Consider the following 20,716-nt stretch of genomic DNA (forward strand, 5'->3'; position numbering starts at 1 on the left):
AATCAATAAAAAAATCTCTAGTGGAAAATTCTGTACCACATATACTACTTCAGATATAGAACCAATTATTACCATGTTTAGTTGCTTTTTTATCTTCAAAAAATCATTAAAAATTGTTACAACAGATGATTTCAAGCACAAAAGTAAAGAGAATTGTTTAATGAACTCTTACACACTTTACTCAGCTTCAACAACTATCAACTCATAGCTGTCCTATTTGATGTCTAAATACCTAAACAACCTCCCTTTTACCCTCACAGGATTATTTTAAAGCAAATCCCAGATATGTTGGATTGCTTTTAAAGGACAAGATATTTTTACTAAGCAAAATTCTAACAAAATGAAATGCTGGGACTGATAGTGTTTTTTCTATGTGCTTTTTCAATGCAGCTGGGCTTCGGTCAGATTACTCTTCAACCATAGGATCTGGTAAATTATGTCTGTGGTTTCTCCCCTGCCCTCCAACCTCCCCATCCCCAACTGCCTCCAAATCAGTATCCTTTTTGGCTGTAGTTTTCCTGTTCACATGCTGGTGTTTGTCAGTGTTCTTTCCGTTGCCAGTGACAGATATAGTATATTCAAACTAGCTTAAGCACAAAAGAAACGTGATTGCCTCATATAACTGGGACATACGTGGAATATGCTGGCTGCAGGCATGGTTGGGTCCAGGTTCTAAGATAAAATATTGTCAGGACTCTGCATTTTTGTTTTCTTCTGCTGCTGAGACTTCATCAAGTGGGTTCTTCCAATGTGGTGGCATAAATGGCCACCAGCAGATCCAAGCTTATGATTTATCAGTTTAGCTACCATGGTGGAAAAAAATCTCACCTGTATTTTGAGAAGTCCTTGGGCTGAGTTTCATTGTCTCAAATTGACTGACGTGCCCACTCCTGAAACAGCTGCTTTGGCTCTGATTGGTCAGTCTGGGTCGTGTGCTCACTTCTGGACCTAGGGTGAGTTTAACCCCAACCAAGCCACATGGACAGGGTAGGTGTAGTTTCTCAAAGTAAAATCTAGGTGCTGTTATCAGAAGAGATGAGAGTGGATTCCAGGCTGGCAAAGACAGCAGATATTCTCCATGTGAGCTCTTTTGCTCTTTACTCTTCTATAAAGATTTCTAGAAAAATCATTCCTAAAACAAAACAAAGCAAAATAAAGTGCTGTCTCCACAGACAAAGGCTGCTCTCAGTACTTCTACGCAGATCACCTGTCTCTCCGCTACCCTCTGGAGATTTCGGCAACCTCAGGGAGGCTGATGTGCCACTTCAAGCTGGTGGCCATAGTGGGCCACCTGATCCGTCTCTCAATAGAGTCCGTCCAGATTGAAGCCGACAACTGTGTCACCGACTCCCTGACCATTTACGACTCCCTCATGCCAATCCGAAGCACCATCTTGTATAGGTATTATGCAGGCACTCTGGTTGGCAAGTGAAAAGAATTTTTACAATGTCTCTCTCTTGCAGTATCTGGCTTGCCTTTGGATTTTTTTAAACCATTTTTGTATATACTCATGAGGTCAAACATTGACCCGTGCCCTGTTTAGTGCCCCCTGTATTAGCCAGAGCCTGTCAGACACAGTGTTTGCTTTTCACTTCTAGCATACAACAGTCAAAATCATTGGGAACTTCAGTCAATAGTTTTGATATATATTTCACATTTTTTTGGTTTAATTTCACTTTCATTGCAATCACAGTGAAGGCTACTGTTTCAATAGAATGTGAGAATGAATATTCTATTATAATTGCATAGCATTAGTAAAACAATTTATTTTCCTTATAAAGATAACACAATGTTTATTGTGAAAATGAGGTCAATCAGAGAAAACAATGTCAATTATCTTCCATTCCCATTACCCAGAATAAATGTCTGTTATATTTTTGCATACATTCTTTCATTCATACGTGTACATAATTACACGCACGTATACATATACATATCCTAGTATTTCTTACTCACTAGTAGACATCTTTTTATGAGTGCTTAATATTTTGGTAACCTAGTAATGTCAGTTAGGCTTTATTAAGAATTTGTTATTTTTACTCGTTGTGCTAAAGGGCATATGAATTATCTTATCATTTTAAATGGTGTTTATGTATGTATATAATAGTATTTTATGTAAGTATTATTTATTTATATTTTGGTGGTGAATGAACATGTTAAAAATTCAAACAGTGTCTAAAGATTTGTAGTGAAAAGTAAGTTTGTCACTGACGCTCACCCCTCAATCACTGTTTTTGGTTTCTTTTCACTATTCCCAGACATATTTAGTTATTATCTCATTTAATCCTCACCACAATGCTATGAGGAGTATACTGTTATTATTACTACCATTTCAGAGTTGGGAAACTGGCATTTATGAAGAGCTAGTTACTTCATTGCCCAGTTAAGTGATAGAGCTGAGTTTTGAACCCAGTTTTCCCTGGTGAAGAGCCCATGACTTTAGCAATTAAATACCCTGCCTGTATACCTTGTTTGCTCTCAAGGAGTGTCCAGTGACAGCCATCCAAGAGAATTCTTCATTAGTCACTGGACAAAAATTTCTGCAGCTATATCAGCTCCGCTCCATCTGTAGTTCCCTTCTGGCCACTAATTGATGAAGACCTGGCTGGTAGAGTCTGATTCACAGGAACTGTGTGGATGGCCCAAGAAATGTGTGGAATTAGTGGTGGATGGAGGTCCGATCCTCAATAACCTATTATTTATGTGCTTTTGTTTTGTTATCTGGTTTCAGAATTTGTGAACCCACAAGAACATTAATGTCATTTGTTTCGACAAACAATCTCATGTTGGTGATATTTAAGTCTCCTCAGATACCAAGGCTATCAGGAATCCGGGCATATTTCGAGGTCATTCCAGAACAAGGTAAGCTTCCCCAATTGAAAAAACATCATGAGAAATACTTATTATGATAGATACTCCAGTCTTATCTCTCCCAAGGCTGTGTTGTAATACTAGTTGCATTAGTCAGGACCCTGAGTCAGGTTCAAAGAGGGAGATGGTATTAGTTATTCGAACAGAGAACTTAATGTAAAGAACTGTTAACTCAGTACAGAGGTGTTAACTGGGTAACTCAAAAGGCAAAAAAACAGAAACAAAACACAAAAAAACTGTAAGGTATCATGGATGTAACACATGTAGGAAGCAACTAGCACTGTAGATCTAGAGGAACAAAGGAAAGGAATTGGAACGATTACAATTTAGGGCTTGGAGGAGGGGGAGGTGGTCTGTGTAATGGAACTCAGACCTATGCCCAGCCGGTGTTGGTGTCTATAAATTCAGAGGCAGGTGTTCATGAACCTGGGACCCAGACCTTTGAGGAGAGGGTGCCAGACAGCTGAGCTGGCATCTTTTAGGGAGACACAATAAAGCGGAAATTGGAAAAACTGCTAACAGATTCAACTCTGTTACAGGAAGGAAGAGTAGCTGCAAGGGTGAAGCAGCATTGCTGGGGTGACACTCCCAGGAATAAGAAACAGAGTGAAGTCTTATTCTTCCCTCTCCAGCCTTCTAGTCTCCCTTTAGCACCCCCTACTGGCAGAGCATATCAGGTAGTGAAGGACAGAAGTGGTTTGTATAGTCCAGCCCAGCCTTGCAGAACAGAGTAGAGAGGGGTGGGTTTGGAGCTGAGGGACAATAGCTCAGTAACTAGCACATTCTTTCATGAATTCTCATTTATAGTAATGCACATAAGTGCCATCCTAGAAAGTGCTCATGATGCAAAACCCAGAGGTATTTTTTTTTTTTTCCTGGTACGTGGGCCTTTCACTGTTGTAGATTCTCCCGTTGCGGAGCACAGGCTCCGGACGCACAGGCTCGGCGGCCATGGCTCACGGGCCCAGCCGCTCCGCGGCATGTGGGATCTTCCCGGACCAGGGCACGAACCCATGTCCCCTGCATCAGCAGGAGGACTCTCAATCACTGCGCCACCAGGGAAGCCCAAAACCCAGAGGTTTTAATGGGTTTTTCTAGTGAGCAAAAAGTGACCTCCTCTTTGTTCTTCTCTTTTTGACTTGGGTTGACGAAGTCAAACAAAACAAAATGAAAAGAGCCTTCACTGAAACTCTAATGTTTTTGTAATATTTGTTGCCTTGGAAACTGGTCAGATCTTACAGGTCATGTCTTAGTAACTTCTTTATGAGCATCAACAAAGCTAAAGGGGTCAGAATGGGAGATGGGGGTGAGGAAGGAAGAGAATTGGGCTTAAGTAGATAGTGAGAGCTACAGGTTCATCACTATTTTAGGGCAGTGGCTCATTTTGATAGGTTTTTCTCTGTCAAATTATTACAAAACAAAATGTAAAATTGATTTATTGAACTAGATATTTGAGATAGTGTTAGGTTGAAAATTATCTGTAACTCCAAAGGTTAAAAATAGAATTATAACAGAAATATTATAGTGGAATTTGTCTATCCACTCAACAAATATTTACTGAGCATCTGTTGTATGCCAGAAATGACTGTAGGTGTTAGGGAAATAGTAGACAAAATAGAAAGAAAATCAGTGCGCTTGGGCTGCTTATATTCTAGCAGAAGGATGACCATAACACTAAGAATAGACATGTAGATTGTCTTATTTAAATAGTATAACACATTATGAAAACTGGATATCTCTTGAACAACAAATACACACTAATTTGAACAAAATTAACTCAGAAGCTTTAAAAATATATATTTACAGTGCTGTATGTCAAAATATACATACAGTGTTAATATGTTAATTATATCTCAATAAAACTAGAAGAAAAAATATATTTAAACCATGTTTTTTAAAGAAAGGAATAGCCTCCTATAGATCTGTAATCAAAATAAATGATCTGAAATAGCCAGGAGATGAAAGCAACCTAAGTGTCCATCATCGGATGAATGGATAAAGAAGATGTGGCACATATATACAATGGAATATTACTCAGCCATAAAAAGAAATGAAATTGAGTTATTTGTAGTGAGGTGGATGGACCCAGAGTCTGTCATACAGAGTGAAGTAAGTCAGAAAGAGAAAGACAAATACCATATGCTAACACATATATATGGAATCTAAGAAAAAAATGTCATGAAGAACCTAGGGGTAAGACAGGAATAAAGACACAGACCTACTAGAGAATGGACTTGAGGATATGGAGAGGGGGAAGGGTAAGCTGGGACAAAGTGAGAGAGTGGCATGGACATATATACACTACCAAACGTAAACTAGCTAGCTAGTGGGAAGCAGCCACATAGCACAGGGAGATCAACTCCGTGCTTTGTGACCACCTAGTGGGGTGGGATAGGGAGGGTGGGAGGGAGAGAGATGCAAGAGGGAAGAGATATGGGAATATATGTATATGTATAACTGATTCACTTTTTTATAAAGCAGAAACTAACACACCATTGTAAAGCAATTATACTCCAATAAAGATGTAAAAAAAAAAAAAGATTTGAAAACAAGTATAGACTTTGAACAGTATATTAGCTATACATCCATAAGGTACTATTTTTTTAAAATAGTTTAATTTCAAAAATACATAAGCTTATTGACCAAGAAAATGTGCATTTGTAGTTAAAGAAATGTATGCTGTCTATTTTCCATAATCTCACAACTAAAAATCATTGTGTGTTACTGGATATTTTTTTCAGAATGTGAAAACACAGTGTTGGTCAAAGAAATCACTGGCTTTGAAGGGAAAATTTCAAGTCCATATTACCCAAGCTACTACCCTCCAAAATGCAAGTGTACCTGGAAATTTCAGGTAGCCTAGTTTTAATAGTATCTTAGAAAAATATTGCTATCCTATTTTTAGTAGCTATTTATTTTTGAATTTAATTATACTTATTTTTTAAATTACAAAAAGAATGTCAGTTAATTTTATAACATTTAAACCTTATTAAAATATATTATCTAGAACATGAAGGTTTGTTGTAATTTCAAGCTGCTGCTCACAATTAACTGCTTTTTGCAGTCTGGGGCTTATTTGTCCAGTTTCTTACTTTGTATTAAAAAGAGCAAAGACATTGTTATAGGATAAAACAATTTATTTTATTATGGTAGAGCTCATTTATTAATTTTTAATTACTTCATCAGCATTATAATGAAAATAATAAAGAAATAATAAATTGAATTAGGCAATATATATTTCAGCTGTATAAGCAAATCGGAGTGTAAATTTATATGAAGTACATATGTCTCCCTCTGGCGCTAGACAGGTAGTCCCTGGTTTCTGTTTGTTTCTCAAAATCTCAGTGTCTAACCTATTTTTCTTTCTCCAGCTGTTATATTAATGTGGAGGGAGGTCGCCTTTGCTCTTTCAGCATATACATATGAAATCATTTTTGTGGGGCATAGCAGTTAGATGTCAGTGACAAGCAGTGTCTAGTTTGTATTCATTCAACATATTATTATTAAATGCCTGCTCCATGTCAGGCAGTATTCTGAACACTGGGATGCATGAGATCTCTCTCTCTCTGTCTGTCTGTCTGTCTGTCTCTCTCTCTCTCTCACACACACACACACACACACACACACACACAAGCTCTGCTGTCATGGAGTCCTCTATAAAGTAGGGGGAGACAGGTGACAAAGAAATAAACAAGTAAAATACATGCAGTGTGTTCCATGATGGTACAATGCTATGGAGAATACAGCAGGGGAGGGGCTCTGTAGCTGAGTGGGGGGGTGGTGGTGTGAAAGGTAGGAAGTCTGGGATTTGTTGTCTCAAGTAGGATGGTCAGGGAAAGCCTCACTGACAAGGGGACATTTGCATAGAAACTTGAGACACGATGGAACTAACCTGGTGCATGCTGAGGGTAAGAGTGTCCCGGGCAAAGGGAAGAGCTGAGGCAAAGGCCCCGAGGAGGCAGGGGAGTGCTTGCTGCATGTAGGGTTCGTGCACAGTCCTAACGGTTAAATATTGAAATGTTTTTATTATACCCAAATCTCTACCTACTAGTAGGCATCCTTAAATTATTTTTTTATCATTATCCCAAATATTTAAAATATAATGAAGTCATAAAGGTTCTGGATTCTTGCTCACTGCCCAATTCTTGGTGCCTTGGAGCAGCAAAAGCTCAGAGCCTCAGGTGACTAGCAAGTCTGAAGGTGGGGAGAGGGGTAGATGGAAAGAGAAGAAAAGAAGCGCTGGGGAAAGAGGAGGGAAAGACATCAAACCTCTGCCTCTTCAACTCTCCAGTAAGCAGAGTTATCTTCTTTATAATATCTAGAACAAGAAAGACCCCATTCCCAGAAGCTCCATCAAGTGTTTGAAAGTCCTTTGAGATAAAACAAATGTTGATCCCATGGTAACTCACAAGATTTAAAAGGAAAATCCCTAAACGTTGCTGTGATTAAGTTTTAGTCAGGGTACAAACAAAAATATCAGATCACTTTCTGTTTCACTGGGTCAAGGGTTAGAAATGCTGAACAATAGGAAATCTTGACAAGGAAAAGAGCATGGGGGTGGGAGATGGGAAAGGGGAGACAGGAAACATTGGGGACAGACTTGTGCGATGACACCATTCCCCAGAGGTCAAGGTTGGTTGTTCTCAGTGAGGAGGTTAAATAAAGCTATTGCTTTCTTGGAAGGCTTTGACCAGCCACCGATAGCTGTGTGACAGCATGTTTCTTTTTTTTTTGAATTTTTGAATGTTATTTAATTTATTTTTTTATAGAGCAGGTTCTTATTAGTCATCCATTTTATACACATCAGTGTATACATGTCCATCCCAATCGCCCAGTTCATCACACCACCACCCACACCCCCTGCGGCTTTCCCCTCTTGCTGTCCATACAATTGTTCTCTATATCTGTGTCTCTATTTCTGCCCTGCAAACTGGTTCACCTGTACCATTTTTCTAGGTTCCCCATATATGCATTAATATACAATATATGTTTTTCTCTTTCTGACTTACTTCACTCTGTATGATTGTCTCTAGATTCATCCACATCTCTACAAATGACCCAATTTCATTCCTTTTTGTGGCTGAATAATATTCCATTGTATATGTACCACATCTTCTTTATCCATTCGTCTGTCATTGGGCATTTAGGTTGCTTCCATGACCTGGCTATTATAAGTAGTGCTGCTATGAACATTGGGGTGCATGTGTCTTTCTGAATTATGGTTTTCTCTGGGTATATGCCCTGTAGTGGGATTGCTGGGTCATATGGTAATTCTATTTTTAGTTTTTTGAGGGACCTCCATACTTTTCTTCATAGTGGCTTTATCAATTTATATTCCTACCAACAGTGCAAGAGGGTTCCCTTTTCTCCACACCCTCTCCAGCATTTGTTGTTTTTTTCTTCTTTTTTTTTTTTATTCAAACAGAAAGTCACAAAAATTATAATCATTCCCATCAGTTCACTCAGTCCCAGGTAATTAATTTTTTTTCATCTTGATCTTTTGTTAGCACTTTTATGAATTCATCAGTTTTCCATTAGAGTTCTCAAAATGCTTATTCATTCAGTTCAGCAGTATAGTCAGTTACCAGAAACCTGTACTTGTCAGAGATTTTTCCATGAATTCCTTGAAGATGAAACCCTTTTATAGGAACATTTTTGCAAAAGCATCAGAGTATACCCAGAACTGTCTGTAAATGACAAAATACTTAAAAATGACCACAGATAAAGATTTGATAAAAGTTCATAATAATGCAATTGACAGGGAAATTTAGTTACTTCTGAGATATACATTTTAAAGTAATAACTAGAATTATAACTTATAACATTATACCAGAACATATAAGATTTTTAGAAATTTCATGTAATGTCTGAAACATTTATATTAACATATTTCTATATAAATAACCCAAAGAAAGATTAGTATTAGTTGTTTTTTGTTTTGTTTTTTTTATACTGCAGGTTCTTATTAGTCATCAATTTTATACACATTAGTGTATACATGTCAATCCCAATCGCCCAATTCAGCACACCACCAACCCCACCCCACTGCGGTTTTCCCCCCTTTGTGTCCATAGGTTTGTTCTCTACATCTGTGTCTCAACTTCTGCCCTGCAAACCGGTTCATCTGTACCATTTTTCTAGGTTCTACATACATGTGTTAATATACGATATTTGTTTTTTTCTTTCTGACTTACTTCACTCTGTATGACAGTCTCTAGATCCATCCACGTCTCAACAAATGACTCTATTTCGTTCCTTTTAATGGCTGAGTAACAGTCCATTGTATATATGTACCACATCTTCTTTATCCATTTGGCTGTCGATGGGCATTTAGGTTGCTTCCATGACCTGGCTATTGTAAAGAGTGCTGCAATGAACATTGGGGTGCATGTGTCTTTTTGAATTATGGTTTTCTCTGGATATATGCCCAGTAGTGGGATTGCTGGATCATATGGTAATTCTATTTTTAGATTTTTAAGGAACCTCCATACTGTTCTCCATAGTGGCTGTATCAATTTACATTCCCACCAACAGTGCAGGAGGGTTCCCTTTCCTCCACACCCTCTCCAGCATTTGTTGTTTGTAGATTTTCTGATGATGCCCATTCTAACTGGTGTGAGGTGATACCTCATTGTAGTTTTCATTTGCGTTTCTCAAATAATTAGTGATGTTGAGCAGATTTTCATGTGCTTTTTGGCCATCTATATGTCTTCTTTGCAGAAATGTCTGTTTAGGTTTTCTGCCCATTTTTGGATAGGGTTGTTTGTTTCTTTAATATTGAGCTGCATGAGCTGTTTATATATTTTGGAGATTAATCCTTTGTCCATTGATTCGTTTGCAAATATTTTCTCCCATTATGAGGGTTGTCTTTTCATCTTGTTTATGGTTTCCTTTGCTGTGCAAAAGCTTTTAAGTTTCATTTGCTCCCACTTGTTTTTTTTTTTTTTTGCAGTACGCGGGCCTCTCACTGTTGTGGCCTCTCCTGTTGCGGAGCACAGGCTCCAGATGCACAGGCTCAGCAGGCATGGCTCACGGGCCCAGCCGCTCCACGGCATGTGGGATCTTCCTGGACCGGGGCATGAACCCGTGTCCCCTGCCTCGGCAGGCAGACTCTCAACCACTGAGCCACCAGGGAAGCCCCCACCACTTGTTTATTTTTGTTTTTATTTCCATTACTCTAGGAGGTGGATCAAAAAGATTTATGATCAAAAAGATTTATGTCAAAGAGTGTTCTTCCTATGTTTTCCTCTAAGAGTTTTATAGTGTCCGGTCTTACATTTAGGTCTTTAATCCATTTTGAGTTTATTTTTGTGTATGGTGTTAGGGAGTGTTCTCATTTCATTCTTTTACATGTAGCTGTCCAGTTTTCCCAACACCATTTATTGAAGAGACTGTCTTTTCTCCATTGTATATCTTTGCCTCCTTTGTCATAGATTAGTTGACCATAGGTGTGTGGGTTTATCTCTGGGCTTTCTATCTTGTTCCATTGATCTATGTTTCTGTTTGTGTGCCAGTACCATATTGTCTTGATTACTGTAGCTTTGTAGCATAGTCTGAAGTCAGGGAGTCTGATTCCTCCAGCTCCGTTTATTTCCCTCAAAACAGCTTTGGCTATTCAGGGTCTTTTGTGTCTCGATACAAATTTTAAGATGATTTGTTCTAGTTCCGTAAAAAATGCCATTGGTAATTTGATAGGGATTGCATTGAATCTATAGATTGCTTTGGGTAGTATAGTCATTTTCACAGTATTGATCCTTCCAATACAAGAACATGGTATATCTCTCCATCTGTTGGTATCATCTTTAATTTCTTTCGTCAGTGTCATAGTTTTCTGCATACAGGCCTTTTGTCTCCCTAGGTAGGTTTATTCCTAGGTATTTTATTCTTTTTTGTTGCAATGGTAAATGGGAGTGTTTCCTTAATTTTTCTTTCATATTTTTCATCATTAGTGTATAGGAATGCAAGAGATTTCTGTGCATTAATTTTGTGCATTGATTTCTGTGCATTAATTTTGCAATTTTACCAAATTAATTGATTAGCTCTAGTAGTTTTCTGGTGGCATTTTTAGGATTCTCTATGTATAGTATCATGTCATCTGCAAACAGTGACTGTTTTACTTCTTCTTTTCCAATTTGTATTCCTTTCATTTTTTTTTCTTCTCTGATTGTCATGGCTAGGACTTCCAAAACTATGTTGAATAATAGTGGTGAGAGTGGACATCGTTGTCTTGTTCCTGATCTTAGAGGAAATGCTTTCCGTTTTTCACCATTGAGAATGATGTTTGCTGTGGCTTTGTCATATATGGCCTCTATTATGTTGAGGTAGTTTCCCTCTATGCCCACTTTCTGGAGAGTTTTTATCATAAATTGGTGTTGAATTTTGTCAAAAGCTTTTTCTGCATCTATTGAAATGATCATATGGTTTTTATTCTTCAATTTGTTAATATGGTGTATCACATAGATTGATTTGTGTATATTGAAGAATCCTTGCATCCCTGGGATAAATCCCACTTGATCATGGTATATGATCCTTTTAATGTGTTGTTGGATTCTGTTTGGTAGTATTTTGTTGAGGATTTTTGCATCCATATTCATCAATGATATTCATCTGTAATTTTTTTTTTTGTAGTATCTTTGTTTTTGGTATCAGGGTGATGGTGGCCTCATAGAATGAGTTTGGGAGTGTTCCTTCCTCTGCAATTTTTTGGAAGAGTTTGAGAAGGATGGGTGTTAGCTCTTCTCTAAATCTCTGATAGAATTCACCTGTGAAGGCATCTGGTCCTGGACTTTTGTTTGATGGAAGATTTTTAATCACAGTTTCAATTTCATTACTTGTGATTGGTCTGTTCATATTTTCTATTTCTTCCTGCTTCAGTCTTGGAAAGTTATACCTCTCTAAGAATTTGTCCATTTCTTCCAGGTTGTCCATTTTGTTGGCATAGAGTTGCTTGCCATAGTCTCTTAGGGTGCTTTGTATTTCTGCAATGTCTGTTGTAACTTCTCCTTTTTCATTTCTAATTTTATTGATTTCAGTCCTCTCCCTCTTTTCTTGATGAGTCTAGCTAATGATTTACAAATATTTTTTATCTTCTCAAAGAACCAGCTTTTAGTTTTATTGATCTTTGCTATTGGTTTCTTTGTTTCTATTTCATTTATTTCTGCTCAGATCTTTATGATTTCTTTCCTTCTGCTAACTTTGGGTTTTGTTTGTTCTTCTTTCTGTAGTTCCTTTACGTGTAAGGTGAGATTGTTTATTTGAGATTTTTCTTGTTTCTTGAGGTAGGCTTGTATAGCTATAAACTTCCCTCTTAGAACTGAGTTTTCTGCATCCCATAGGTTTTGGATCATCATGTTTTCATTGTAATTTGTCTCTATGTAGTTTTTTAATTTAATCTTTGATTTCTTCTGTGATCTCTTGGTTATTTAGTAATGTATTGTTTAGCATCCGTGTGTTTGTGTTTTTTACTTTTATTTCCCTGTAATTCATTTCTAATCTCATAGCATTGTGGTCAGAAAAGATACTTGATATGATTTCAATTTTCATAAATTTACTGAGGCTTTATTTGTGGCCCAAGATGTGATCTATCCTGGAGAGTCTTCCATGCACACTTGAGAAGAAAGTGTAATCTGCTGTTTTTGGATGGAATGTCCTATAAATATCAATTAAATATCTATTGTGTTATTTAAAGCTTGTGTTTCCTTATTTATTTTCATTTTGAACGATCTGTCCATTGGTCTAAGTGAGGTGTTAAAGTCCCCCCAATATTATTGTGTTACTGTCGATTTCCTCTTTTATAGCTGTTAACAGTTGCCTTATATGTTGATGTGCTCCTATGTTGTGTGCATATATATTTATAATTTTTATATCTTCTTCTTGGATTGATCCATTGATCATTATGTAGTGTTTTTCCTTGTCTCTTGTAACATTCTTTATTTTAAAGTCTATTTTATATGATATGTTTATTGCTACTCCAGCTTTCTTTTGATTTCCATTTGCATGGAATATCTTTTTCCATCCCCTCACTTTCAGTCTGTATGTGTCCCTAGATCTGAAGTGGGTCTCTTGTAGACAGCATATATATGGGTGCTGTTTTGTATCCATTCTGCAAGCCTGTGTCTTTTGGTTGGAACATTTAATCCATTCACGTTTAAGGTAATTATTGATATGTGTGTTCCTATGACCATTTTCTTAATTGTTTTAGTCTTGGTTTTGTAGGTCCTTTTTTTGCTTGTGTTTCTCACTTAGAGAAGTTCCTTTAGCATTTGTTGTAGAGCTAATTTTGTGGTGCTGAATTCTCTTAGCTTTTGCTTGTCTGTAAAGCTTTTGATTTCTCCATCGAATCTGAATGAGATCCTTCCTGGGTAGAGTAATCTTGGTTGTAAGTTCTTCCCTTTCATCTCTTTAAGTATATCATGCCACTCCCTTCTGGCTTGTATAGTTTCTGCTGAGAAATCAGCTGTTAACCTTATGGCAGTTCCCTTGTATATTATTTGTCATTTTTCCCTTGCTGCTTTAGATAATTTTTCTTTGTCTTTAATTTTTGCCAGTTTGATTACTATGTGTGTCAATGTGTTTCTCCTTGGGTTTATCCTGTATGGGACTCTCTGCACTTCCTGGACTTGGGTGGCTATTTCCTTTCCCTTGTTAGAGATGTTTTCTTCTATAATCTCTTCAAATATTTTCTCGGGTCCTTTCTCTCTCTCTTCTCCTTCTGTAACCCCTATAATGTGAATGTTGTTGTGTTCAATGTTGTCCCAGAGGTCGCTTAGGGTGTCTTCATTTCTTTTCATTCTTTTTTCTTTATTCTGTTCTCCAGCAGTGAATTTCACCATTCTGTCTTCCAGGTCACTTATCCATTCTTCTGCCTCCATTATTCTGCTATTGATTCCTTCTAGTGTAGTTTTCATTTCAGTTATTGTATTGTTCATCTCTGTTTGTTCTTTAATTTTTCTAGATCTTTGTTAAACATTTCTTGCATCTTCTCGATCTTTGCCTCCATTCTTTTTCCGAGGTCCTGGATCATCTTCACTATCATTATTCTGATTTCTTTTTCTGGAAGGTTGCCTATCTCCACTTCATTTAGTTGTTTTTCTGGGGTTTTATCTTGTTCCTTCATCTCTTACATAACCCTCTGCCTTTTCATCTTGTCTATCTTTCTGTGAATGTGGTTTTTGTTCCACAGGCTGCAGGATTGTAGTTCTTCTTGCTTCTGCTATCTGCCCTCTGGTGGATGAGGCTATCTAAGAGGCTTGTGCAAGCTTCCTGATCAGAGGGCCTAGTGGTGGGTAGAGCTGGCTGTTGCTCTGGTGGGCAGAGCTCAGTAAAACTTTAATCCACTTGTCTGCTGATGGGTGGGGCTGGGTTCCCTCCCTGTTGGTTCTTTGGCCTGAGGTGACCCAACACTGGAGCCTACCTGGGCTCTTTGGTCGGGCTAATGGTGGACTCTGTGAGGTCTCACCCCAAGGAGTCCTTCCCAGAACTTCTGCTGCCAGTGTCCTTGTCCCCGCGATGTGCCACAGCCACCCCTCTCTTCTGCAGGAGACCCTCCAACACTAGCAGATAGGTCTGGTTCTGTCTCCTATGGGGTCACTGCTCCTTCCCCTAGCTCCCAGTGCACAGACTACTTTGTGTGTGCCCTCCACGAGTACAGTCTCTGTTTCTCCCAGTCTCCTGTCAAAGACCTGCAATGAAATCCCGCTAACCTTCAAAGTCTGATTCTCTAGGAATTCCTCCTCCCCCAGGTTGGGAAGCCTGACATGGCGCTCAGAACCTTCACTCCAATGGTTGGACTTCTGTGGTATAAGTGTTCTCCATTTTGTGATTCACCCACCCAGCAGTTATGGGATATGATTTTACTGTGATTGCACCCCTCCTACTGTCTCATTGTGGCTTCTGCTTTGTCTTTAGAGATCATGTTTCTCAATGGAAATCATGTAAAAAATAATTTGTGACCTGTTAAATATCTTTGCATTTAATAAAAATGAAGAAGAACTGTATGACCTAAGTAACAAAAATATTGACTCAAGTCATGATAAAACCTTTTCTGCACAAGAGTTAATTTTATCATCCTCAATCCTTCTTAGTGACTGGTTTGATTTCCAAATCTACTGAATAACAATAAATTCCCTTCTCAAACTCACTTCTAGCTGAGTTTTTAGGGTCTTATTTATCTGAGAAGGATTAACTCTTGCTCCAACTTAAAGCTCATCTGATTCTTCTCCCAAGTTCTCCTGTCTGTTCAACAAATGTTTGTTGAATATCTGCTGCATGTCAGTCACTGTACAGGGATGCCTAGTAGCAAGGTTACCAAAGTCCTTCTCTCACAGAACTAACAGACTACAGGGCAGGAAGGAGATATTAAATCAATAAAACCAAAAAAGGACTTTGTGGTTATAATATGTTGTTTACATTTGTTTAGTACTTCAGTGTTTTCAGCACACATAATTTTATTTGCTCTTCAAAGCATACCTCTGATGTAGGAGCAATATTCTGGTCATTTTATAGACAAGGAAACAGAAATGGGGACAAAGCATTTGCCAGAGGCCACTCCAATAGTAAGTGACCCATGTAGGATTAAAAGGGATCACACCCCCTCCATAAATAAATCCAACAGCCTCTCCTTTTCTGGGCTCCTAAAGATGTTCAGCTTCCCTATCTATCATAACATTCACTTATCTGAATATTCATCTCCCTCTCTCTTCCTTCTTTTTGTTTTCCAAATAATCAGTTTTGTTTTAGAGTCTTAGAAGAAAAAGTAAAGCAGTCCCTAGAGTTGTTTTATCACAGATGTCATCAGCCCAGCACCACCCAGTTAGGTCCACCAGACATAAGCAGGGATCACTGTGGGCCATGCAAGTTCACCTTCTCATATCACACAGGAAATAGATGGAATTCCCCAGAAGGGAGCCTCTCTTCCATGCTTCTGTGGCAAGCATATTTGCCAAAGAATTTTCCAGTGCTCATCTGAGGTGGGTTCTTGTGTTGTGTGTACACGTGTACACAACCACTGGCAAGTTAGGGGTGACCAAAAGTAAGGTATGTCCTGCATTTTGTTACCATCACTGACTAGAGAGATATTTAAATACAGCAGGTCCAGATCAGAAGAATTCCTCTCCTTACTTGGTTAAAGTTCCCAAAACAAAGGTACAGCATTGGGCAGTGGGAACAGAGAGTACAGAACATAGAGGGAAATAGCGTACTTAGTAGTTTCACGTTTCTCGTTCATTTGTTGAAATAGCTTGCAATCCTTTGTGAAACTGCACCTCATCCATCCATTTATCAAGGACGGTAATATCAGTAGAGTCTCTTGGCCAATCTGAGCACGAAAGTAGAATAGTGTATGATTCTGTGTCAGCGGAATCAGTGTGCAAGGGGACATATTTCCTTTCACTGTGGAGAGGCTTTTTGCTTGGGGTGCATATAAATCTATTTTGTTTCAGTGCTCTGGAACTCAGTGAAAATGCCCAAGCAAGCTTCTTGGTGGAGGATTGCATTGGAATATGTTCTCATGCTAGAAAATTTAATTGATTCCTTAAATATACTTACTATCTTTCAGTTCACATCTTTTTTTCTTTTTTTTAATGTGAAGAAATAACCAAATGACAAGAGTGAAAAAAGTGTGATATGTATTCTCATGAGTCTTGTGAGTCTTGTGGTGAATGAAAGACAATCCTGTTCCTCTGGGGTTCCCGACATGGGTTTCCAGGCAGTGCTGAAAAAAGGGAGGCCTTCAGAGAAATGCAGGACTGGTTTGAATTTCTGGTCTGCGTTGGGAAATTTGCTTGTCTTTGGTTAGTCTAGGTTTCTTCTTCTATAAGATGGGAATCAAATCATACTACCTGCCTAACCATGTTGTTATGTTTAAATCAGTCATAAAGTGCCCAATCCATTTCCTCTCAAAGGTAGACTAAGGCGGGAGAGGAGCTATATTTAAACACAAGTTAGAAAGAAGTACACCGTACAGCAAAGAAACTATAACATAAAATATGATGACATAACTGAAAAACCAAATGTCTGTCAGAGCAATAAAAGTCAATGGACAAAACTCATCTGTTAAAGGGATAAGACAGTAGGATTGAATTGCAAAGTATTATCTAAAACTTAACTGTATGTTTTTTTTTAAAGACAAAATGAATTTAAAAAGTGATTTAGTAAAGTTGAAAATAAAAGGATGGGCAATATCATACTAGGCATATGTAAGCAATCAGAAAGCAAGGATCACAGCCTTAATGCCAGACAATGCTGGAATTACGGCATTCAGTGGGAAAAGGAAGGCAATCTGCAGTGACGAAGAGGGCGATCCACATAACGATCTAATTACTACAATTATTTATGCACCAGAGGGTATAGCGTTAATACTCGTAAAACCTATATGAAGTACAAAGAGAAATGGAGAGTGCTTCAATAAGAGATTTTCCTTTCTCTTGGTTCATGACAGAGACAGTGGGGGACAATAAATAAGGCTAGGAAGAGTATTAAATCATACAAATAATGAGTTTGGTAATATATATAAACAGAAATTACCCTTTTAAAAAATGACCTTGGGGCCTTCATAAGTTTGATCCCAACAAAATTGTTAGTAAATTAAAAAATTAAAAGCTATACTGCAATAAATAATCTGTTATCTAACTCAGATAGAATTTAAAACCTTGAAAATAGGGAAGCCAAAATTCTGCTCCCTGGAAATGTAAGAACTCTCTCTTAAATAATTCCTGGGCTAGAGTGAAAATTAAAACAAAAATTATGGCATATCAGATGTGACGTATGTGCATGTCATACAATGCCACAACAAGGCCAGTTGCATTGCGTGTGTGTACGTGTGAGTGTGTGTGTGTGTATGCGCTCACTTGTGCACGTACCACATAAGTAGCTGCTTCCCTTGTTTGACCTCTTCAGAGAAGATGTAGGGATGACTCAGAAACTTCTGAAATACCAAGGTTTAATATGAAGAGGATGCTGATTCATTCCTCCTTTATCTAAAGAATCAGAATAGTGCCTTAAATAAACTGTCATTATTGTCATCTAAGGAGGAAAGTGTGTAAACTTGCAAACAAGTGGGTGTTTTCAAAGTTAAACTCACTTACTTGGAGGAAACTGAAACCTAGAGGTGATCTAATGTATCTATCTCAGCTCATCACACTGGGGCATCACAGCTGCTCCTTGAGCACAGGGTGGGCTGAGGAGGCAGCTCACTTCCTTCTCTGTTGTGCTCTCCTCTTCAGGTCAGTTTGTTCAGGGGAGCTGGTCTACCCCACCAAGGGCCACAGGGCACAGAGAATAAAATGCCCTTAAAATAGCAAGCCCAAGGAATGAGTTCTGAGTAACAAAATCTTAGTCTGAAACATATTCTTCAACTGAGTCATTTTTCTGACTTACGTTTGTTTTTCATAGACTCCCCTATCAACTCTCGGCATAGCACTGAAATTCCATAACTATTCAATAACCAAGAAGAGTTTGAAAGGCTGTGACCACGGATGGTGGGAAATTAATGAGCACATGTAAGTGGTTTCCATATGTGAAGAATCTAATGAAAAGCCTCACCCAGTAGTTCAAAGCCTTGAATTCCTTTCCCCCAGAGAGTCTGCACTTTACTACTTACAGACAGGGGAACTGAGGACTACAGGAGTTAAATAGCTTGCTCAAAGTCACTCAGCTCATAAGAGATTAACCCAGGATTCAAATCCTTATGGCTCCCAAGTCCCTGTTTCCATCACTGCTCTGTACTGCTGGGCTATGGATGTACCTGCTCCATACTTTACAAAAATAATTGGCAGAAAAACCATTGCAGCCATGGAGGAAAATAGTAAATAGAAGTCCTGATGATTACAAAAGCTAAAAACCATTAGCCAGTTCTGTTTAGTAGGAGAAAGAAGCTGAGAGAAATTTAGGCACCTGGGCTTCCCGAACTGATCTAGAAGGTCCTTACTCTCTCCCTTAATTCATCCTTTAGCTGTTGTTATTGTTTACTTGCTTCTAAAGTTATAATAGGTCTTGTATTAAAAAAAAAATACAGGATGCCCTGTCTTTGCCAAATAGCTTCTCAGTTTACTTTAAGGAAACTTTTGAAGTTAGCCTGAGGGACTTGTCTGCTAATTCTTTGCTCACAGCTATTCCATGAATGAAACCTTCCCTTTCTAAATGATTTTCCTGAACAACCTTCTTTGATTTCATTTAGACTCTTAGATGACTTGCTAAATAGTCATTGATCCTAGAATCAATGACTTGGAATAGAATTTCCCTGATTTAATGGTTTTCTTGGATCCATTATTAACATGTGGCTTGTACTCCTTTTGGGAGTATTTTTGAATCAAGGGTCTATTAAGTAGGAGGCAGAAGACCTAGGTTCAAATTGCAGCCTTGCTGTTTAGTAGCTACATTAACTAGGACAAATTATTTAATCACTTTGTCAGTCTGTAAAATGAGGTAATGAGGTGGGGTTTTTCGGTAAGAATTCAATGAAATGATGCTTACCACACACCAGAACGTCTTAGCAATGATTAATATGATTAATAGGATTGCTAAGGAAATGACATTGGATGCATAAATACTATGGAATGTGCCCCAAGGCTTTAAAGATACTGCATTTTGGTATTTAATTAGCGGTCCAGAAAACAAATCTTTACAAATCTATTGTAAGCTTGTATGCTTAAAATAAAGCAGTGCTTTGAAAATGAGATGCTTTTCCCCCCTAAGTAGCAACCCCTGCCACCCATGATGTATTGCTGCCAAAATATGAATAGTTTCCTTCTGCAAATACCAGCTCTTCATTTTGTCTTGTGGGTTGGCTGAAATTCTATCAGATTCTTTTGATACTAGTTGTACCCATGGGATTTAAAATGCCAGCCCTTCCCATTATCCGTCCTTTTCATTAGAAAGGCTCTGACTGAACTAATTCCTGGCACCTTGCTGCTAAGGTTAGCCTAAAGGCTTTGGGTCTGTCATGGAGAAGGGAGAAAAAGTAATGCTGAGACCAGGAAGCCTAGTGATCTTGAATTCAGAGAACATAGGGGTGGAGTATGAGTGCTCAGGGCAACTAGAATGCAGTATACAAACCTGAAGAAATGGACAGCCTTCCTATGCTTTTGTCCAGCAAAGTTCCGGAGGGCAAGGCTATTGGTGCGTTAGAAAGTGCTAGGGTTTAGTATCTGGTGAACTGGGTCCTAATGCTGCCTCTGCTTACTAGCTATTTGAACTTTAACAAATTACTTCACCTCTTTATGTCTCAGTTTTCTTAGCTGTCACGTGTCTGCCCACGTAAACTAACACTTGCTGGGTTTCTCCAATCTCTCGCTTTATTTTACTTTCATTTCATAAACCACCACTATGCCCCATTACATACTGTCCCCCTGTAAACTCCAGCCCAAGCATGGTTTCATGCTTGACCCCTTTCCTCTTAACTCCTCTTTAATGTTGAAGTGAGGCTAATCTTTGCAAGAAAACTCTAGTAAATATTAATGGAGAATTCCAATAAAAACTATGAGATACAGATAACAATCATCATGATTTTAGAATGCAGGCTTCTGATCCCAAGATGACCAACTAGAGTAGACTCTGGCCCCAAGAGCTTGACTAGGCTTTCATGCACCTCTCAGATGCTGGCTTCCGCTTAGCCAGGTGGCCACCTGCAGCTGCTGTCTCTTCCTCGTATCCCAGGAGCTGGTTTATCCGCCGATCAGCTCCTGAACTTCAGCCAATTGCAAAAGATTCGTCCTGAAATATACATGAATGCTTTGAACTGTAAGATGATAGGTTATCCCCGTGCTCTTCACACTGAATGCCAACATCTGATCCATGAAATGTGTGGTTCCCAAATGCTTTGGGGACCTGGAGTGATGGGCGTTAACAG

At 38.4% G+C, this 20,716-nt stretch overlaps 1 protein-coding gene across 2 annotated transcripts in view; it reads left to right on the forward strand.

Moving 5' to 3' along the window:
• Positions 1-20,716, forward strand: part of TMPRSS7 (transmembrane serine protease 7) — a 49,372-nt gene that overhangs the window by 13,941 nt on the left and 14,715 nt on the right. Inside the window, exons 6-10 of one of the 2 annotated variants that reach the window (XM_060009882.1) lie at positions 391-429; positions 1,173-1,401; positions 2,732-2,862; positions 5,613-5,725; positions 18,262-18,368. In XM_060009882.1, the coding sequence (XP_059865865.1) occupies positions 391-429; positions 1,173-1,401; positions 2,732-2,862; positions 5,613-5,725; positions 18,262-18,368 (619 nt within the window). The remainder of the gene's footprint in view (positions 1-390; positions 430-1,172; positions 1,402-2,731; positions 2,863-5,612; positions 5,726-18,261; positions 18,369-20,716) is intronic. The other variant, XM_060009883.1, reaches the window with a different exon arrangement.

Source organism: Delphinus delphis, chromosome 4 (assembly GCF_949987515.2).
Source record: "Delphinus delphis chromosome 4, mDelDel1.2, whole genome shotgun sequence".
Classification (NCBI taxonomy): domain Eukaryota; kingdom Metazoa; phylum Chordata; class Mammalia; order Artiodactyla; family Delphinidae; genus Delphinus; species Delphinus delphis.